Raw genomic sequence first — 18555 nt, forward strand, 5'->3', positions numbered from 1 at the left:
TACCTAGCACTTTAATTTATAATAAAAATTTGTAGTAGTAGTAGGATTTAAGAAAATTAATTTGACACTCGGTAAATAGAAACGCGTAGCAACGGTTGATTCTCTTTTCTCTGGCGATCGAGTGATCGTGCGTGATCTGCCCTTGACATTGCACTGACATACCTGCAGGGTTGGGAGAGATTAGTAGGTCAGCGCGCTGGCCAAATAGGGTTGGCCAACAATGCCTGAAAAGTAAAAAAAAAAAAATACCAAAACCTAAGTATGTGAAACTGTCTAGAATGTTAAAACATTCAAAACGTCAAAAGGCCAAAATGTTAAAAACGTCACAACAGTTGAGGATTTTCAAAAATGACGAAAATAAATAAAAATCGTTTAGAAAACCCCTCAAAAACTCATACCTGAAAAATGTCGGAAGAAGTAAAAATTGTTGCAAATTCCAAACGATATTGAATTACAGAAACAAGAAGTTGAAACAGGCCAGAAATTGCAGATGACAGCTAAAATTTCGGATTTTTTGAGGTTCTCTCTCACTCTCTCTCTCTTTCTCCTTTTTATGTCAGTATTTTTTGTTCTGTTTCTGCATGCTCAGTTCTGTTGAAACGCGCCGAAACAATAAGCATTGCGCAAGAACATTGTACAGTTTTATAAACCGCACAAAATTCTTGGCGACAAGCTCACGTTGAGTCATTCTGAATGCGAAAATCTTCCGGTTTCAACTGTGTGTAATGTTCTGCAAAGTAATGAATGAAACACGAATATCGTTTTTCTGATCTAAGTCACGGATAAGACGAGTGGTTTTTCTATCAATCAAGATGTGTATCACAACGAATGTTTGAAGAAAATTTTGGTTCGATTTCTTCAAAAACATCAAGCCGATGGAAGGTATGTGTTTTGGCCAGATAAAGCATCATCCTGAACAACCATTCGACCCCATCTGTACCCAAAATAGGCAACCCAACGAATCTGCCTCGGTGTCATCCAACCGAAGTTTTTTTTTTGAGATTTTAAGTTCCTTGGTGTACAAAGTTTACCACAGAGCAACAAACTGCAAACACTTGATTGGTAGAATCAAAGGATGCCTTTGAAAAATCGACACGTTTACTATCAGAAAAGGCCAAAAATGTCGAAAATTGTGTAAAATTTCGAACCAAAGTTGAGAAAATATCAATACACTTAAACATGACAGGGAGGTAAAAAATATGTATTAAGTGTCGAAGAAGTCAAAAACAGTCAATAATGTGAAATAGGTTTTGTTAATATTTCGGGTTGTTAAACTCCTCTTATTTTGAATGATTTTACTTATAAACTTGTGGTTGCTATTCTGGTCCATATTTTACTGTATATACATTTTCTATTTTAATCGCCAGTCGTTATCTTAACCACAATCTCGCAACATTAGCTGCATAATACTTTTATCCCATCGTTGATTTATTGATGGCTAATGAAAGTTAATCAAAGCAATAATTTATAATACCACAACTATCTACATTGGGTCAGTTTCCCTAGCCACAAAAAAAAAACGCATAACTCTTTTCACCGGTGCATCCATCTTGCTGTGGCCAATCCATTCACTGCAGAGCTCGGATCGGATCGGATGGTGATGGTGATGGCAAATGGCACAATTAATTCACACTGTCAGTCGTCCAGTGCTTAAGCATCATAAATTGTCACAAATTGACCTGCTGCTTTTTGCCCCTTTGCTTTGCTCAGCTCGTGTGACCCCCCTCGTTGGTGGATCATCACCCTGTCATATCTGGCTGGTGTTTTTGCTTTGCTCCCAGTTTAAACTGTGTGCCCGCTTGACAAGCTGCCGACCCCGCGCATGCATTGTACTGTAATTAATCTAACCACCGAACATGCATAAATAAAAGTGCCTCCCTCGGGGGGGTTGGGGGTTTCATTTCGTGCGCGACCTTTTGACTTTGAAAGCTGGCTAGGGTGCGAACCCGAGGTGGGATACGCAGCGAAAGTCCTGTTGCACACATGATGAAGCTGACCGAGGTCTATTTAATTAAAAACTATATCTCACTGCCCAGCTGTGTTTGGAGCTTGAAGTGCGGTGAGTGGGGGGAAGGTGTAACCGACTACAGGAAAAAAAGAGAATCACTGGTCGCGTGGGTGATTCACAGTTTGCGGTCAGCGATTTTCGTAATTTGCCAACACAACCGGGGTGAACGAACGATAGGTTGACGAGGTGGAAGTGTAGGTGGTGGGAGGTGTCATTCAAACCAGGTGGCAGATGTGATTCGATTGAATCGATTTGCATTTGTCACCTCTACCCATCCGATATGGCCGGGGTTTCGAATGCTGCAGTTGTTTGCGGTCGACTGGGTTACATTATTGTCCTATGGTCGATCCGACTGTCAATTACTTATCTACCTTCTAGTAAATTTCCAATTATTTTCATTTTTACTTTTCTCTCTTCTTCCAACAGAAACCAGCTGTTCCGATGATAAGTTCCGCTGTAAAAGCGGTCGGTGCATCCCAAAGCATTGGCAGTGCGACGGTGAGGACGATTGTTCCGACCATTCGGATGAGGATCCGGAAAAGTGCCGTAAGTAGAGATGGCGTTGAGCTTTTGCTGTCTGCTTCTAATTGTTTTGACTGCTGTTCTATTCTGTTTTTTTTTTCACTTCCTGCTATACCTGCTTGATTGTTTTTTGATTGTGATAATCGCTTGCCGTGTCCGCGAGAGCAGAGCACAAAACCTGTCCATTCAACGAAGTAATGTGCAAATCCGGCGATCGGTGCATCCCGAAGGCTTGGCTTTGCGATCGGGATATCGACTGTCCGGACCGCTCGGACGAAAAGGATTGTAGTAAGCATTTCAGCCGTTCGAAAACTCGGAAAGAAAGTGGAAAATCTCATTCCTTGGCGAAACTATTTTCGAGGGAATTTCTTCGCCCACACGAGAGCACAAAAATTATATTGTTTAACTTTGCACTAGAAAAGTTACTTTTTAGCTAAGTCTTAATGCTGCTGAATTTTATAACAGGTTGAGTTTTTCCTCGGAGGGGAAATCACACCAGACACCCGAGATATCTTTCCCTTCGATTCAGCAGAGCATTTTATCGTCCTGAGACACAGTCAGCCAATTCCTGGTGGAAAACTTCTCACCAATCTCGTCATACTTTTCCATTTCAGCACAATAGAATGGAAAATTGTCACATTCCAGTTCACAGTTGCAGGCGTTCACCGTTGCCACCAGTGGGTAGTAATAACAGCAACAACAGCAACAACTACAACATCTGGCGATATTTGTGTCACGTGTGCACCAGTGCCGGCGTGGTTTTCCACCGACAGAACGTGATATGGTGCGAGTTGATGTCATCTCCTGTTTTTACTCGTGGGCACATACACGTATACGTACGTACATGCACACGCAATACTCCACGAAGGTGGAAATGCTGTTCGTGTTGGAACTCGAAAGCATACCCAACTTTTAATGACGACATGCTTCCTGATTATCTTTATTATATTCCAGCTGGCTAAAAGTTTTTCCCGGCTGGAATCGTTCTTTTTTTTTGTTTTTTAATTCTCTTCGACTCTGTTTTAATGCCATTGTTGTTGCTGTCATTGCTGTTGTCGGGGTTGTTGTTGTTGTTAATGCTGTGACTGCGTCCGCTGTATTCTGATGACGATGGTCATTCCGGTGTGGTTCAGAGACCGCGCGTTTTACGTGATGTTCGGTGGTAAGTGGCAGTTTTATGGGTCGTAATTAAGATGAGTTTTCCAGCTGGCAGCCCAGCCGGACTGCAAGCCGTAAGCGGTTGTGAAATCGGTGCCCAATCCACCTAGCTGGGCGTGAAAATCCTCGACGGGTTTCCGATTGTGACGCTAACCAATCTGGAGGTGTGCAAGCCAGAGAGGGCTATTCATTAGTTGGGCGCCATTCTCGTTATTTCGTGCACAACGCGGGGCACCCCGAGAAGATGCTCATTACAAATCGTACCTTGCACTGCAACATCATGAGAGCTGCGGTAAGCTTCATCGGTTCGTCCTGGTGTCTAGTTGCCCTTCAGCCTTGTAATGACGATTTACACCGCTGCTGATCGTGGCTGTCCCATTGGATCCAATCCAGGCTCGAGGAGTTTTAGTATAGCGAAGCCTCCTCGTTGCCGCCGTAATTGTGTCGGTACATGTGTACCCGGGACGAAACACTGTAGCAAGTAGCCATTCAGGGGAACCGTACATTTCGCCAGACAAGAGGATCGTTCGCGCCTACGGCTAGACAATTGCCGGACTAGTATAATTGCATTATTACTGTAGCAGCAGCGAGCGAAACTTACGAAGGGGTTTATGTGGGTCTAATTAAGGGATGATTGTTAGCTTTTGATAGCAATCAGCGGGTTCTTATTATTCGTAACACTATCACGGTAGACGCTGGAAAATGATGAGAAAGGCATCGTGTGAGAGGCACTTTTCAGTACACACACACTTCCCTTGACTCTATTCAATTAGGATTTTTTCTATGCATCTCACGAAAAGTTGTTCATACATTGTGGATGGTGTAACAACTTCGTTGCGTTGCATGTGCTGATGTGTAGCTTGAAGTTTTACATCCAAATTCACGGTTGTTAACGCGGATAACAAGCCTACGGTTGTCGTTAAATTTACAAAAAAAGAATATAAATTCATCAAAGCGTAAAAATTAATTTTCATGTCTTGAAGAAAAAATCATGTTCATTTTATTCAACATAACATTTTCACTCTCAACATGATGATATGAAATAATATTCTGTTATAATCAGAAAAAAAATTATATTAAAATTATATAATAATTATACTAACAATTTTTTAAAGTATCTTCTTTCAATTTTTACATTGAATTATTCATATTTCTGTCATTCTTTCAACCCTAGTAAAATGCTGGAAGTAGGAGATAGAGATCACAATGGAGAGAGATATAACGATAGCAATAAAAAAGTTGATAATGATTAAGACAGAGAGTAACTTATTATAGTTTTTTCCATGGAACTGTAATAATGGCGCGATATCAGCAGAAAGAACGAGGTTTCGATGAGACTCTTTCTTCTTGACAAAACATAAATCCCCATGACAAAACAGACAGACGAATCAGCAGCAAGTCCACTTCAGGAAATTGTGATTGCGGCACGGTATTGGCAAAACGAACGGGTTTTCGATAAGCCACCCACAAAACTAAGTCCTTTCGAGGGAATTGCAATTGGTGACATTGGCACGAGGAATGTTTGTTTAGGTCTCTTCAGGGACTTGTAATTTGACGATATTGGCAGAAGAGACAAGAGGCTCGATTTAGTAGAGCAGTACAGTGTCATCCACAAATCACGTGAGGATTCTTTTGAAAAAAATTTCGACCATCTCTTTCTTCCATGAGAAGGCTTCGTAAAAATTTTCATTGCCTCAAATAATTCATGTAAGATTTTCTTCCTAAGGAGAAAATTGTTATCTTTTGAAAAAGAAACAATTTTTATGTATTGCATAGTTGTAGAGAATAAAAATAGTACAAGCTAACCAATTCAGTTCTTATCACGTTAAAGTAGATAAGAGTGAACGTAAAGTGAAGTCCATAAATGACGTAGCTTTTTTTTTAGGTGTTTTGACCCCCCCCCCCCCCTCTTCCCTATCGTAGCATTTTGTCACAAAGTCAGGACCCCCCCATAAATAACTACGTAGATTTATAACAACCCCCCACCTGCACATGATAATATTCTTTTTTGCAAATTTTATTTTCAAAAGCATACCCTTGTCATATATGAACAAGAAAAGACAAGGCAATAATAAAAATGATCCTTAAAACGAAAGGGTAGCAACTGACACAAGTACGTAAATGATAAGCATGTCACTTACTCTAAATAGTGATACTGCTAATGATATGAAGTTTGGTATACAGAAAGCACTTGGGCAATATAACCATAGATTACTATTTCTGGTCGCAGTGATGGGTCCCATACAGAGGAAAACCATTTGAACAGTTATGAAGTTCTTAAACCTAATGAACCTAATGAAGAGAATCGTTTGAAATTTCATTGAAAAATATTGAGAAAAAAAGGGTTTGGAAATCCTGCACTGAAAAAAATTTATCTAAAATACAAAAAAAAGCTTATCTCGGTAATGATGGTAATGACAACAGTTAGAGAAAGTTATCAAAGGATAGCTTTCCAGAGATTGTCTGAATTTTCCTTAGAGAATACTAAGAAATTAAATTGTAGATGGTACACTGAAAAATAACTGAGTGTAAAAACAAAAGTGATTTAAAAGAAACGGTCATATCAGGTTTCTTCATACATCGGTTTTGGAATAAACAATGCGGTTTTCTAAAACACTTGAATTTCGAGTGTAGAGTGAGAAAGAGCCAGAGAGAGCAAGAAAAAGAAGAAAAAAGAGAGGAAGAGCAAGTAAAAGAGAGGAAGAGCAAGTAAAAGAGAGGAAGAGCAAGTAAAAGAGAGGGAGAGCAAGTAAAAGAGAGGGAGAGCAAGTAAAAGAGAGGGAGAGCAACTAATAGAGAAGAAGAGCAAATAAAAGAGAGGGAGAGCAAGTACAAGGGAGGGAAAGCAAGTGAAAGAGAGGGAGAGCAAGTAACAGAGAGGGAGAGCAAGTAACAGAGAGGGAAAGCAATGAAAAGAGAGGGAGAGCAAGTAACAGAGAGGGAGAGCAAATAAAATAGAGGGAAAGCAAGTAAATGAGAGAGTAAGTAAAAAAGAGAGTAAGTAAAAGAGAGAGTAAGTAGAAGAGAGAGAGTAAGTAAAAGAGAGAGTAAGTAAAAGAGAGAGTAAGTAAAAGAGAGAGTAAGTAAAAGAGAGAGTAAGTAAAAGAGAGAGTAAGTAAAAGAGAGAGTAAGTAAAAGAGAGAGTAAGTAAAAGAGATAGTAAGTAAAAGAGAGAGTAAGTTAAAGAGATAGTAAGTAAGAGATAGAGAGATAGAGAAATAGAGAGATAGAGAGATAGCGAGATAGAGAGATAGAGAGATAGAGAGATAGAGAGATAGAGAGATAGAGAGATAGAGAGATAGAGGGATAGAGGAATAGAGAGATAGAGAGATAGAGAGATAGAGAGATAGAGAGATAGAGAGATAGAGAGATAGAGAGATAGAGAGATAGAGAGATAGAGAGATAGAGAGATAGAGAGATAGAGAGATAGAGAGAGATAGAGAGAGATAGAGAGAGATAGAGAGAGATAGAGAGAGATAGAGAGAGATAGAGAGAGATAGAGAGAGATAGAGAGAGATAGAGAGAGATAGAGAGAGATAGAGAGAGATAGAGAGAGATAGAGAGAGATAGAGAGAGATAGAGAGAGATAGAGAGAGATAGAGAGAGATAGAGAGAGATAGAGAGAGATAGAGAGAGATAGAGAGAGATAGAGAGAGATAGAGAGAGATAGAGAGAGATAGAGAGAGATAGAGAGAGATAGAGAGATAGAGAGATAGAGAGATAGAGAGATAGAGAGATAGAGAGATAGAGAGATAGAGAGTTAGAGAGATAGAGAGTTAGAGAGATAGAGAGGTAGAGAGATAGAGAGATAGAGAGATAGAGAGATAGAGAGATAGAGAGATAGAGAGATAGAGAGATAGAGAGATAGAGAGATAGAGAGATAGAGAGATAGACAGATAGAGAGAGAGAGAGAGATAGAGAGATAGAGAGATAGAGAGATAGAGAGATAGAGAGATAGAGAGATAGAGAGATAGAGAGATAGAGAGATAGAGAGATAGAGAGATAGAGAGATAGAGAGATAGAGAGATAGAGAGATAGAGAGATAGAGAGATAGAGAGATAGAGAGATAGAGAGATAGAGAGATAGAGAGATAGAGAGATAGAGAGATAGAGAGATAGAGAGATAGAGAGATAGAGAGATAGAGAGATAGAGAGATAGAGAGATAGAGGGATAGAGAGATAGAGAGATAGAGAGATAGAGAGATAGAGAGATAGAGAGATAGAGAGATAGAGAGATAGAGAGATAGAGAGATAGAGAGATAGAGAGATAGAGATAGAGATAGAGAGATAGAGAGATAGAGAGATAGAGAGATAGAGAGATAGAGAGATAGAGAGATAGAGAGATAGAGAGATAGAGGGATAGAGAGATAGAGAGATAGGGAGATAGAGAGATAGAGAGATAGGGAGATAGAGAGATAGGGAGATAGAGAGATAGAGAGATAGAGAGATAGATAGAGATAGAGATAGAAATAAAGATGGAGATAAAGATAGAGATAGAGATAGAGATAGAGATAGAGATAGAGATAGAGATAGAGATAGAGATAGAGATAGAGATAGAGATAGAGATAGAGATAGAGATAGAGATAGAGATAGAGATAGAGATAGAGATAGAGATAGAGATAGAGATAGAGATAGAGATAGAGATAGAGATAGAGATAAAGATAGAGATAGAGATAGAGATAGAGATAGAGATAGAGATAGAGATAGAGATAGAAGAAGATATAGAGAAAGAGATAGAGAATGAGATAGAGAAAGAGATAGAGAAAGAGATTGAGAAAGAGAGAGAGATAGAGATAGAGAAAGTGGTAAAGAAAGAGATAGAGAAAGAGATAGAGAAAGAAATAAAGAAAGATATAAACAAAGAGATAGAGAGAGAGATAGAGAAAGAAATAAAGAAAGAGATAGAGAAAGAAATAGAGAAAGAGATAGAGGAAGAGATAGATAGAGAGATAGAGACAGAGATATATGAAGATATATAAAGACAGATAAAGAAAGGTAGAGAGAGATAGAGAGAGAGAGATAATGAGAGAGAGAGAGAGAGAGATAAAGAGAGAGAGAGAGAGAGAGAGAGATAATTAGAGAGAGAGAGATAAAGAGAGAGAGAGAGAGAGAGAGAGAGAGAGAGAGAGAGAGAGAGAGATAGAGCGAGAGTGAGAGAGATAAAAAGAGAAATAAAGAGAGAAAAAGATAGAAAGAGCGAGAGAGCGAGAGAGAGTAACCTGAACTAATTACTATCAGGTAACAAAATGGGATCAGAAAAACAGCGATTTGGCGCACTACTTACTATTTATACGAGTTGCGTTGCAGTAGAGAAATAAGTGCGAGCGAATATTGAAGAGAGACGTAAGGAGAGAACAACGTATAAGATAAAGTGTTTTCCTGCTATCACTAGTGATACCGCTGACAGTGCAACGAACGTGCTGTTTAAATAAACCGTTGCGTAATTCAGTCAATGGTCGATTCGAAAGCAACATTCGAATTGTTGTTTATGCCAATGGAAATCAACTTTTGGCATTTCGTCTAGCAGTAGATCACAAAAGTTTTGACTTCTTAAGGAAAATCCCCATGTAATTCTAGCTCAAGTAGATATGATCAAGAAATTTATTCCTACATACAGACAGACATTCGAGGCAACCTACTGTTCCATAGTCTGAAAGAATATATTTTCCCGACATTCCTTTGTCAGAATGAAGTGCTGGTGCCTTGTTTGCCGTGAGAAAAACAACGACGACCGCATGGCAGCGAAATGAGGAGGCAACAACGAAACAGTGATAAAGTTTACAAAACCAAGATATTAAAAGCTAGAGAAGGACAGGGAGAACAATCAGTAAAGAAAATTGCTGTCGTTCATTATTTGCTCCGCATGTACGGAGAAAAACGTATTAACAATCCATGGGAAAGTTCTAAAAGATTAACTTCGCCTTTAAATTAGGACTTCCGGAAGTCGTGCCTTGGTGTCGTGAAGCTTTGATCCTACTGTTCAACGAAATTCGATAGTAATTTTTTCCCATGCAATTGATTGGCACTCTAATAAACAGAAATGCAGAATCTTAATATTGAAAAAAAAAAAGATCAAATGCTCTTGGGAGAGTTTGAACCCTAAAAACCTTGGCTACGTCATTGGTAAGAGGGATTTATTGTTATTAGTCAAGGTTTTGAAGAACTCAACTCAAGAACAAAGTTAGAGGGGAGCCTGGAAATAAATTTATGTAAAAGTCCGTTGACGACAGCGAAATAGAAATGAAGATAAAGATAGAAGTGGGGACAGGCATTCCAAGAGTACAGCCTTTTTTCACTATTTCCTCAGAATACTTTTTCTGTTGCTGTGTGTTTGCGATAGCTACCGATAGAAACTGTGAGATGCAAATCTTCTTACTTCACTCTTTCTCGAAAAAATTATGAAGAAAAAGAGAGGCGTAGAAATAAATAGCCTAATAAATACGCAGAGATGATAAGCTAGAGAGTGAAAAAGAGATTATGAGGAGTTAGAGAGACACACAGAAAGAAAGAGAGACATAACTCAATCAGAAATATTAGAACAGCAATAACGCAAAAATAAAGTAAATGAAAATAAAAATCTTAAACATAGAATAGAACAAAACAAGATAGAGGAGACAACAGGAGATAGGAACAGAATATTGAATCTCTGAGAAGAAAGTAGAATCTAATTCATGAGAAGGAACCAGGAGAAGGAAGAAAAGACAAAGATAAAATTTTCAAACATTAATAACGGAAATACTCAGATATTTAAATGTTGAGAAAAAAACAGAATCGAGAGAATAACTAGTATTTAACAGACAAAAAGTCAAACATTAAAAAAATAAAAACAAATAAATCTGAAAAAAGGAGAAAAGAAACATAATGTTTGATTTGTCGTACCGACGAGTATTTGATAATTTACTTCATCGTAGAGCCAATAGAACAGAAATAGAAAAAAAGGTTTTCCTGTTTTTCTTTTAAATTACGAGAACAATGTTTTGATAAAAAAAATTACCATGCCAATTAGGTTTAGTGCTTTGTTTGAGTCAATGCACAGAAATACAAATATATTATAGTAGTTTATCGTTCTGATTACCAAACGGACAAACCGTCAGCTTCCAAAGCAAAGTCATTTCCCTCAGACAACTCGGATGATAGTGCAGAAGTTATTTGAGGGTATAATCAAGAATCTTTTTCTAGTAAAAAGGGTACTCCAAAGAAAGCAAAAAAAAAAGAAATACGACAAGCAACCTGTCATATAGTCAAACATTAGCAGAGCTTCACTGAACCCGACTTGATTTCCCTCCCCGGAGCAGCAAAAAGGGGTAATAATCGGATAAGAAGCTCGAACCAATCTAACATAACCGGGATAACACATCCGGCACTATTCGAACGCCCGGAGCAGATGAAACTCAATCAACAATATTGCAATCGGTCACGGGATTTTTTTTATTTCCTTTTTTCTTCTCGTTCATCGATCAAGCCATAAACCTATAACAAGTCAGCAGCGGGTGGACTCCTCCGGCGAATGAGATTCACTTTACCGCACACAGGTTTTCCGATAGCTGGTTCAGGCGGCTCAGATCGAAAGAGGTTACGTTTCCAAATTTTTTTCTCGATAGTGTGGAGACCCACAGCGCCACAGAAGCCATACATCAAACCAATATTTTTCACCCGTCCGTCGTTTGTCAGTCTTTGGGATTTTTCCTGCTTCTTGGTCGAAACGTAAGCCGGAGGCAGTTTGGCTTCATCACCCTCAATTTGGCCACTGTCCAATGTCCACCGAGTTGAGGATTGCACAGCAGACCGAGTGCAGTGTGAAGTGCATTCCTGACATTTCTGGGATTTTCATCCTGCATCGGTGTTAGATGCGGCTATTTTGCATGGAAAGTTCCCACGCGTGGTGGGTGGTTTTTGATCAAGTTCATGGTGTTGCATGGTCTGTGAAATCGCCAGGCTGAACCGGTAGAAATCACGCTCAAACATTCGTGTCCAGACGGTATTGTTCCGCTCCATTGGCCCCTCTTCGAGTTGGTGTGTACGTGCAATTGAGAAAAAAAATGGAATTTCACGCTTTCTTCCCTCTGTTCAAAGGAAATTCCAGAATCAATCGAGTGTGAACAATGATTTACTGGACTGCTGGAATGTTCGTACCTAGTCGTGTAATTTATGGCAATAGATCTTTTTGAATCATTCGCACTGTGGCTGCACGCTACATTCACATCACAATTGATTATGATTCCTTTCCAACATTAACCTCACACTTTGTATGCTTTCAATTAACCACCATTTTCCAACCTCCCCATTTTGCATGTTACACGAATGCTTCAAATTTCATTTTAATAATCAACATTCATAAGGTCGTTTTTGTTATATATACATAACCTGTCCAGTGTGTGCGTGTTTTTTTTTTTTTTTGCATTTTCACTCTTTTCTGTAGCGTTACAATAACAAACAAAAATAATGCTGTTGTCTGCAGCGAAAACATTCGACACTTCGTGCACTAAAAGGGTAAAAATTCATCCGACATTTTTTTTTGTTTACTCTGTTTGCGTCTCTATTGGCATGTCAATTGCTGCTCTCCCACCGCAGAAAGTAAGGTTTGCTCATCGGAGGAATTCACCTGCCGCAGTGGAACCGGAACGTGCATCCCGCTGGCCTGGATGTGCGACCAGAACAAAGACTGCCCGGACGGATCGGACGAAATGTCGTGCAGTAAGTAGCAAAAGTTGATTTTCACTATTTAACTGTTATTTTTGTGGGTATGAAACCAACCACTAAATGGGCGAAAAATTTCATTCTCTGGGCGCATCCTCGGATTCATGCATTTTTGTAGTTAACCTTCAAGGGTTTGGTGATAAAAATCATTTATGACTTTTCAAACTAATAATGAGATTGGCATTTTAAGTATTTTCGAAATTGATTCAATTAGTTTTTAGGCATCCAAAGTTTTAAAATATGGCATAATTATCTCGGTACCCTTCTAACGCGTTCTAAATCGAAACAGTTACAAAGTAAATTATACCACATGAATAACGCGCCAACAGCTGGCCTGGGTCCCGCCGGGTCGAGCGATATTGTCGATCCACCGTTGGTAAGCTTCATAAATTGTGATAATCAATTACCTCAACCTCGACTAATTGTATTATGAAATTCAATACACTTAATCAGTTGGATACATATTTATGTTAACAACACTCAGGGCGCCACCTGCCGGCTCTGTTTAATGGAAAGGCTTCTAATAACATAGAATTATAATTCAATTGATGAGCTCGTATGTCTCACAGCGAACCCGAGCCGATCGATTTCCACGCCGGAAACTACACTTCCTCTGCGTCCCGTCGTGATTAATACTGACACACGGGCCAGGATTCGCATAGTTTACATAATTAGCCATCCGCACCTTCCACACGCGCGGAATTCAGAGCCGCGAACGCGCTGGGAAGCAAAACATTTGTATCGGGAATCTCAGCCCTTAGATGGTCACATAAATCCTGATTTATGCTTATGGTTAGTTGTGCTTTGTGCCAATTAAGCCACAGGGCGATTCGGGCGATTGCGCGTATTTATGGGAGGATTACGGTGCGCAGGATGGCATCCCAGAAGATTTGCTAAAGGTTTAACGCTATTTCCTGCCCGCAGTAAAAAAAGATACATGCAAAAAAAACTTGACTTATGAATAATTGTTGTTTAAAGATGCTGACAATGCGGTAACCCTTTGCCGCTTAATGTCTTACAAGACTCATCTCATCAGTCGAAAAAAAAACCGCCGCCATTTATCTGGAGCACCTTTCTAAAGGGGGCGACTGAAAATTTACGGTTATTGTAGAATCTCTTTATCTTCGAATTACCGGCAGCCATCACCGAGCAGAGCAAACCGAGCACCGCCAGTTGACCGGGTGAAAGATGTTAGTCGAAATGGATTCCCGTCGGCCATAGCAAATGGTGATAATGGCGGTTTCAGTGGCTTTTACCTCCTCACCGCACCATCACGTGTGGTTACTCTGTGCATGTCTCATTCCTCGACCGAAGAAGGATCACCACCGGTACGCGTGACCAACACGTGGCACACAGGGGAAGAACGAAGTGCACAATTTATACGTTGATTGGGAAAAAATACAGTTCCGGGTCGGGCCCAGTCCATCCGGCACGGCAGGTAGCACAGAATGACACCGACAGATGGCTTATGTGTCATTATTATCGAGAGATGTTTAATTAAACACCGGCGCCTTTTTTGTATTCTCACCGAACGGATAGCAGCTTGCCAGTGCATCCGGTGCTCAATGCGAAACGTAGTGACAGTACGGAAAGCTGACCGATAAAACCGGACGGTTTTGTTTTCTTATTAATGATAAGGTATTTTTTCAGGAAAGGTTTTTTTCGGAAGAAGTTGACATTTATCGATGGATCAATAAAACAGAGGTTTCTACTATTTCACTCTTATTTAAATGACCTCAAAAAGCTCTTTAAAACTGAAATTAAGTAAATCCTTCTTCATGTTGAATATTTTCTGTTTAATTGATTTTCTATTTCTTTTCTATTTAATTAAGATACCAACAAGTTGATATGATTGGTATTCAACGTGAATATGTTCACCTAGCGCATATGTGTTTTTTTTATTTAAAATCTGCTGATCCAGTGCGGAGCGAATTTTATTATAAAATTTTATAGCGAATTAAAACCAGGCTGAAACTACGATCAAAAATAAAACGAAAGTAATATTGTTGCCGATCATGAAATGCGACAGATAAACTTTTTTATCGCACTCTTTCATCACGAAATAATTTAACCGATCTCCGGTGGAATGACATAAATTACCGGGAAAGGTTGAATAAATCAAACATTTTTTACACTTCTCTATAACCAAGTAATAATCGAGTACCTCATGCGATTTTGTCACAATTACATGGTGCACGTTATCTCATTATTGGTATGATTGATTATTAGTTTTACTGCAAGATCAAATTTTATAATTCGAAAAATAAAATGAAACAATTCTGTTGCCGTTCATTTTTTTTTGCTCTGGAAACCGACTACAAAATTGTTGATACAATTTTCCATAATTTCATTAATGAGCATTTCGAAACATTGCTTCATTCCCCCAAAAAAATCCTAGATACATCAGTATCGCAAATGAAAAATCACCATGCGTCTCCATCCTGCACACAACGATGGACACGCTTCGTGATTTTTAACTTTCAATTTCCCGAAAAATTCTTCTGGCAAAACGAACGCATTGTATGATTTATATGAAAATAATTATGTTCTCCTGTGATGCTCTTAATAGTGATATTTACAATGTTCAGCACCAATGTGTTGGACCATTTTTTGATGTTTTCGTTGCTAAATTGAGTGATTTTCCGGTTTAATTGTTTGTTTGTGCCCACCCGAACACCGTTATCAGTCAAATATTAGTAACGGAAATTAGTTAACCTAAGAACCAGAGTGATTTTCGCATCGGGAAAGCAAAAACTTTCTTTTGATGCTTGTGAAAATCACTCAGTAGTGACGAAGGTGTTTTGGTTTGTTCCTCTTTCTCTAAGCTGTGTGGCCACGCCCTAATGGCAAAAATCTACGCTCTAACAGCCGTAAATGCACGTCGAATCTGTTAGACTTCCAAACAACTACTAACAAAATTCTTACCCGAGCCGCTCGCGCTGGGCGGTTGAGTGAAATGAAAAATATCAAAACCGAACATCAATATAAGTTCGCGCGTTCGTTGATATAGGCTACCTATTCTCAACGCGGAAAAGCACGAAGGCGACACGATGTTCGAATGATTCGAATCCCGAGTACGTTTCGCTCGCATGTGAGATGGAGACGAAAATATCCTCTACGATGAAAGCTGAAATTGGTTCTCGTATGGTGTTTTCATGAGCTTTTAGATCAAATACCGTTGATGATCTTCTTGTGCGAAGTTCTCCGGCGATTTTTCTTTGCATTGAGCGGTGAGTGAACTTTTTTTCATCATGATTATTCCAACACTGACTACTGGTGTAAAATTTTCATGTTTTCATGCATCGTTAGTTTTACAATAACGACCGTTAAATATAAACGGTAGTGTTGCCTATGAACAGTTTATCGCAGCATATAATATATACATTTAGTCCTACGTCACCATTTCATACAACCCTAGGGCTGTATACCTTGTAGTAATTTAGTTTGAGCACTAGGGCAAAACATGTGTTGACCTGTGTTATCTATTTTCCATTTTTTCCCGTTAAAACGATTGAAATTTTGACAATCTTTCATCACATCTTCAGTGACGTTGACAGCCTTTAGAATGGCTACGCATCTTCGACCCACGTGGTAGAAACGTAATCACGCGAAACACGAAGGATAAATCTGAACTGAAACCGATTTTAAAATATACACTCGGATCGCACGAAAGTCAGCGGACGAATGAATGATGCTGTAATGAAATAAAGCCGTGCGATTGTCTTGAATACCTACGGAGAGGACCATAGCGACAAGTGGGCGGGGCTACGTATACATTATTATGGATAGAAGTGAAAAAAAAAAAGATTGAACTGCGCTGCACGTGTTTTTTTTATGAATATGAAGACGTGTGTTGCGCGCGAAGTGCATCAGTTTTCCGTCAACTATTCAACCATCATTAAGGTGACTTCAAAGACACAAGCGGGCCACGCTCATTGCGGGCACGTGATTGGTTGAACTATAATCAGATTATGTATGAATTTTTACTTCTTTCCTATGAAAAAAAAAATTTCAAAATTGTTTTTCTAAACTAGAGAAATTTGTTCTCTATCCAACGAGATATCAAATACAAAAATTAACAAAGTTAAGTAACAAAGTTGTAAGCATTTGAAATCTTTCATTCTGTCGTTCCACTCTATTTTCGATATTTCGGATTGGCACCCTATTAAAGTAAGATGTATTCCACGTCAAAAGTATCTGCCAATGCCCAAAAATTCTGAACGGTAACAAAAAGTCTAGAAAAGTGCCGTCAAACAGTAATGAAGAAATGTAAAAAATGGTCGAAGAGTGCAAAAAATTGTTCAAAAATGCCGAAGGTGCTACAAAGCGTCATCAGTATAGATATTGCGTGAAGGTTTTGAAGGTTTTTTTTTTGCAAATTTCAGAGTTTACGATGTTCTCTTACGCGGATTTTAGAATGTAGGGTAGAAGCACCGGTTTTGGCCATAGCACCAGTTTTGGCCATGATAGAATAAAATTGATAATTGTGAATAATTCCACAATTCATAATCCTGATATTGGCCATTTGTAAACAAATCCATGGTAACGTATTAACATTGATGCAAAACATGAAAAGTACAAAATTTTTCGGGCTGTCATAAGATGGCGGATGAAATTCGTGAAAACACAAAACTGGTTTTGGAAAAGGAAGATTGCATTTCTATAGCACCGCTATGCTATTTGATATAATATATCCGTTCCGTATAATATATCCGTTCTCTATTTGTTCAGATTATTTGCAAAATTGTAACTTCGGTTGTATTTACCGAAACTAACGCTTCGGATTTTTAACTATAGTTGGTAAATAATACGAATAAGTTTCTATGTAAAAAAAAAAAGCAAAGAGCGGGAGCTTATTAATAAAGATAAATGACAGAAGAAAAATTAACATAGATCAATGATGTGATGTCAGTGTTATTAAATATCCTACTCAATTAGAATAAAATTCTAGCTCGAAGTACTTTGCACTTATTATTTAGTTTGATTAATATATATACTGGCTTTTTGGTTTGTTAAATAACGAGGATTTTCTGCTGATAAAATATATCTACATGGTAAAGTCAAATTATAAAATAAATTCGTATGAATTCAACTTTTTCGCGAATTGGCCAAAAAAGGAGCCCCGAGTGGCCAAATAAGAAATGCTATGGCCAAAATAAGAGCATAGAGAAGTTTTTGGATTGAAAAATATATAAACAAAATAACATAATTTTACTATTTAAATTCAATGTTATTGAAAAATATAGGCGAGTTTATCCGATTTCCAAGTTGAACTGATTCAAATACATATTTCTCGAAGGAAGCATACTTTGGCCAAAACCGGTGCGTTTACCCTATGTGGTTTATTTTCATGCCTATTTACGTGCGATTTTAGTGTACTTTACTGTGAGATTAGCTTTCAGAACCTACGTTTTACCTTATTACTCTTTTACAAGTTTATCAAAAGTCTCGTGTTCCACTGTAATATCAGATATTAGATAAGTTATAAAAAACACCACAAACTATCAGAATAATTAATAGAATGGTTTTGGAACTGCTGTGCAAGAGTATTTAGAAACAACGCTTATTATCTTTTATTATTTTATATAGGATAATAATGTTAACTGTGTACTGTGGCGTTTGATCTGTAATGCTCCAATATCGTTGTAACAAAACCACCGATTCAGAACTGATTACCAACACTTTCAACGACTGAGAAAACACTCTACTTTGTAGCAGTTCCACCTTCACTTCCATCGAATGTCCTTTACCTGCATTCGAGGAGGGTTCAGTTTCTGCGAGGTGTCAGTCACTCTCTATCGGCCACGTTGCAAATACAAAAAAAAAAGATTCACTTTAGCTGCAGCCCCATTTTTGGCTTCCAGATTCCAGAGACCTCGGAGCGGTTTCAGCTGATACTGCTAGAGCTGCCGCTGGATCGCTGATGCAATATATTAAATTTCATGCTTCTGTGAACTTAATTTTCACCGTTTCTCTTCTCGTTCATTTAGAATGGGGGTCAAAGTATGGTGAAAAATCTCACTGCGGTTATGGGATCCGTCGTGTGCGCCCAGCCCTCACTTGCCAATTAAATACGCTGCTTGCTTTTGCACCTAAAATTTACTGCTTCTCGGCTATGGATTGACGTTTCAATTTGGGGAAATTTTGATTGTGTACCGGTGCGACCTTACT

The 18555-nt window shown here is 38.6% G+C and overlaps 1 protein-coding gene across 15 annotated transcripts in view; it reads left to right on the forward strand.

Annotated features, from left to right (window-relative positions):
- Nucleotides 1-18555, forward strand: part of LOC129730262 (low-density lipoprotein receptor-like) — a 595327-nt gene that overhangs the window by 430241 nt on the left and 146531 nt on the right. For 12 of the 15 annotated variants that reach the window (XR_008728819.1, XR_008728818.1, XR_008728820.1 and 9 more), the window contains 2 exons: nt 2435-2554; nt 12259-12381. Coding sequence is in view for 12 of the 15 variants with exons in the window: in XM_055689443.1 (XP_055545418.1) it covers nt 2435-2554; nt 12259-12381 (243 nt within the window). In the remaining 3 variants the exon portion in view is untranslated. Of the gene's footprint in view, nt 1-2434; nt 2555-2698; nt 2819-12258; nt 12382-18555 lie in introns of all 15 variants that reach the window. The other 3 variants (XM_055689444.1, XM_055689448.1, XM_055689454.1) reach the window with 2 other exon arrangements.

This window comes from Wyeomyia smithii, chromosome 3 (assembly GCF_029784165.1).
Source record: "Wyeomyia smithii strain HCP4-BCI-WySm-NY-G18 chromosome 3, ASM2978416v1, whole genome shotgun sequence".
Classification (NCBI taxonomy): Eukaryota; Metazoa; Arthropoda; class Insecta; order Diptera; family Culicidae; genus Wyeomyia; species Wyeomyia smithii.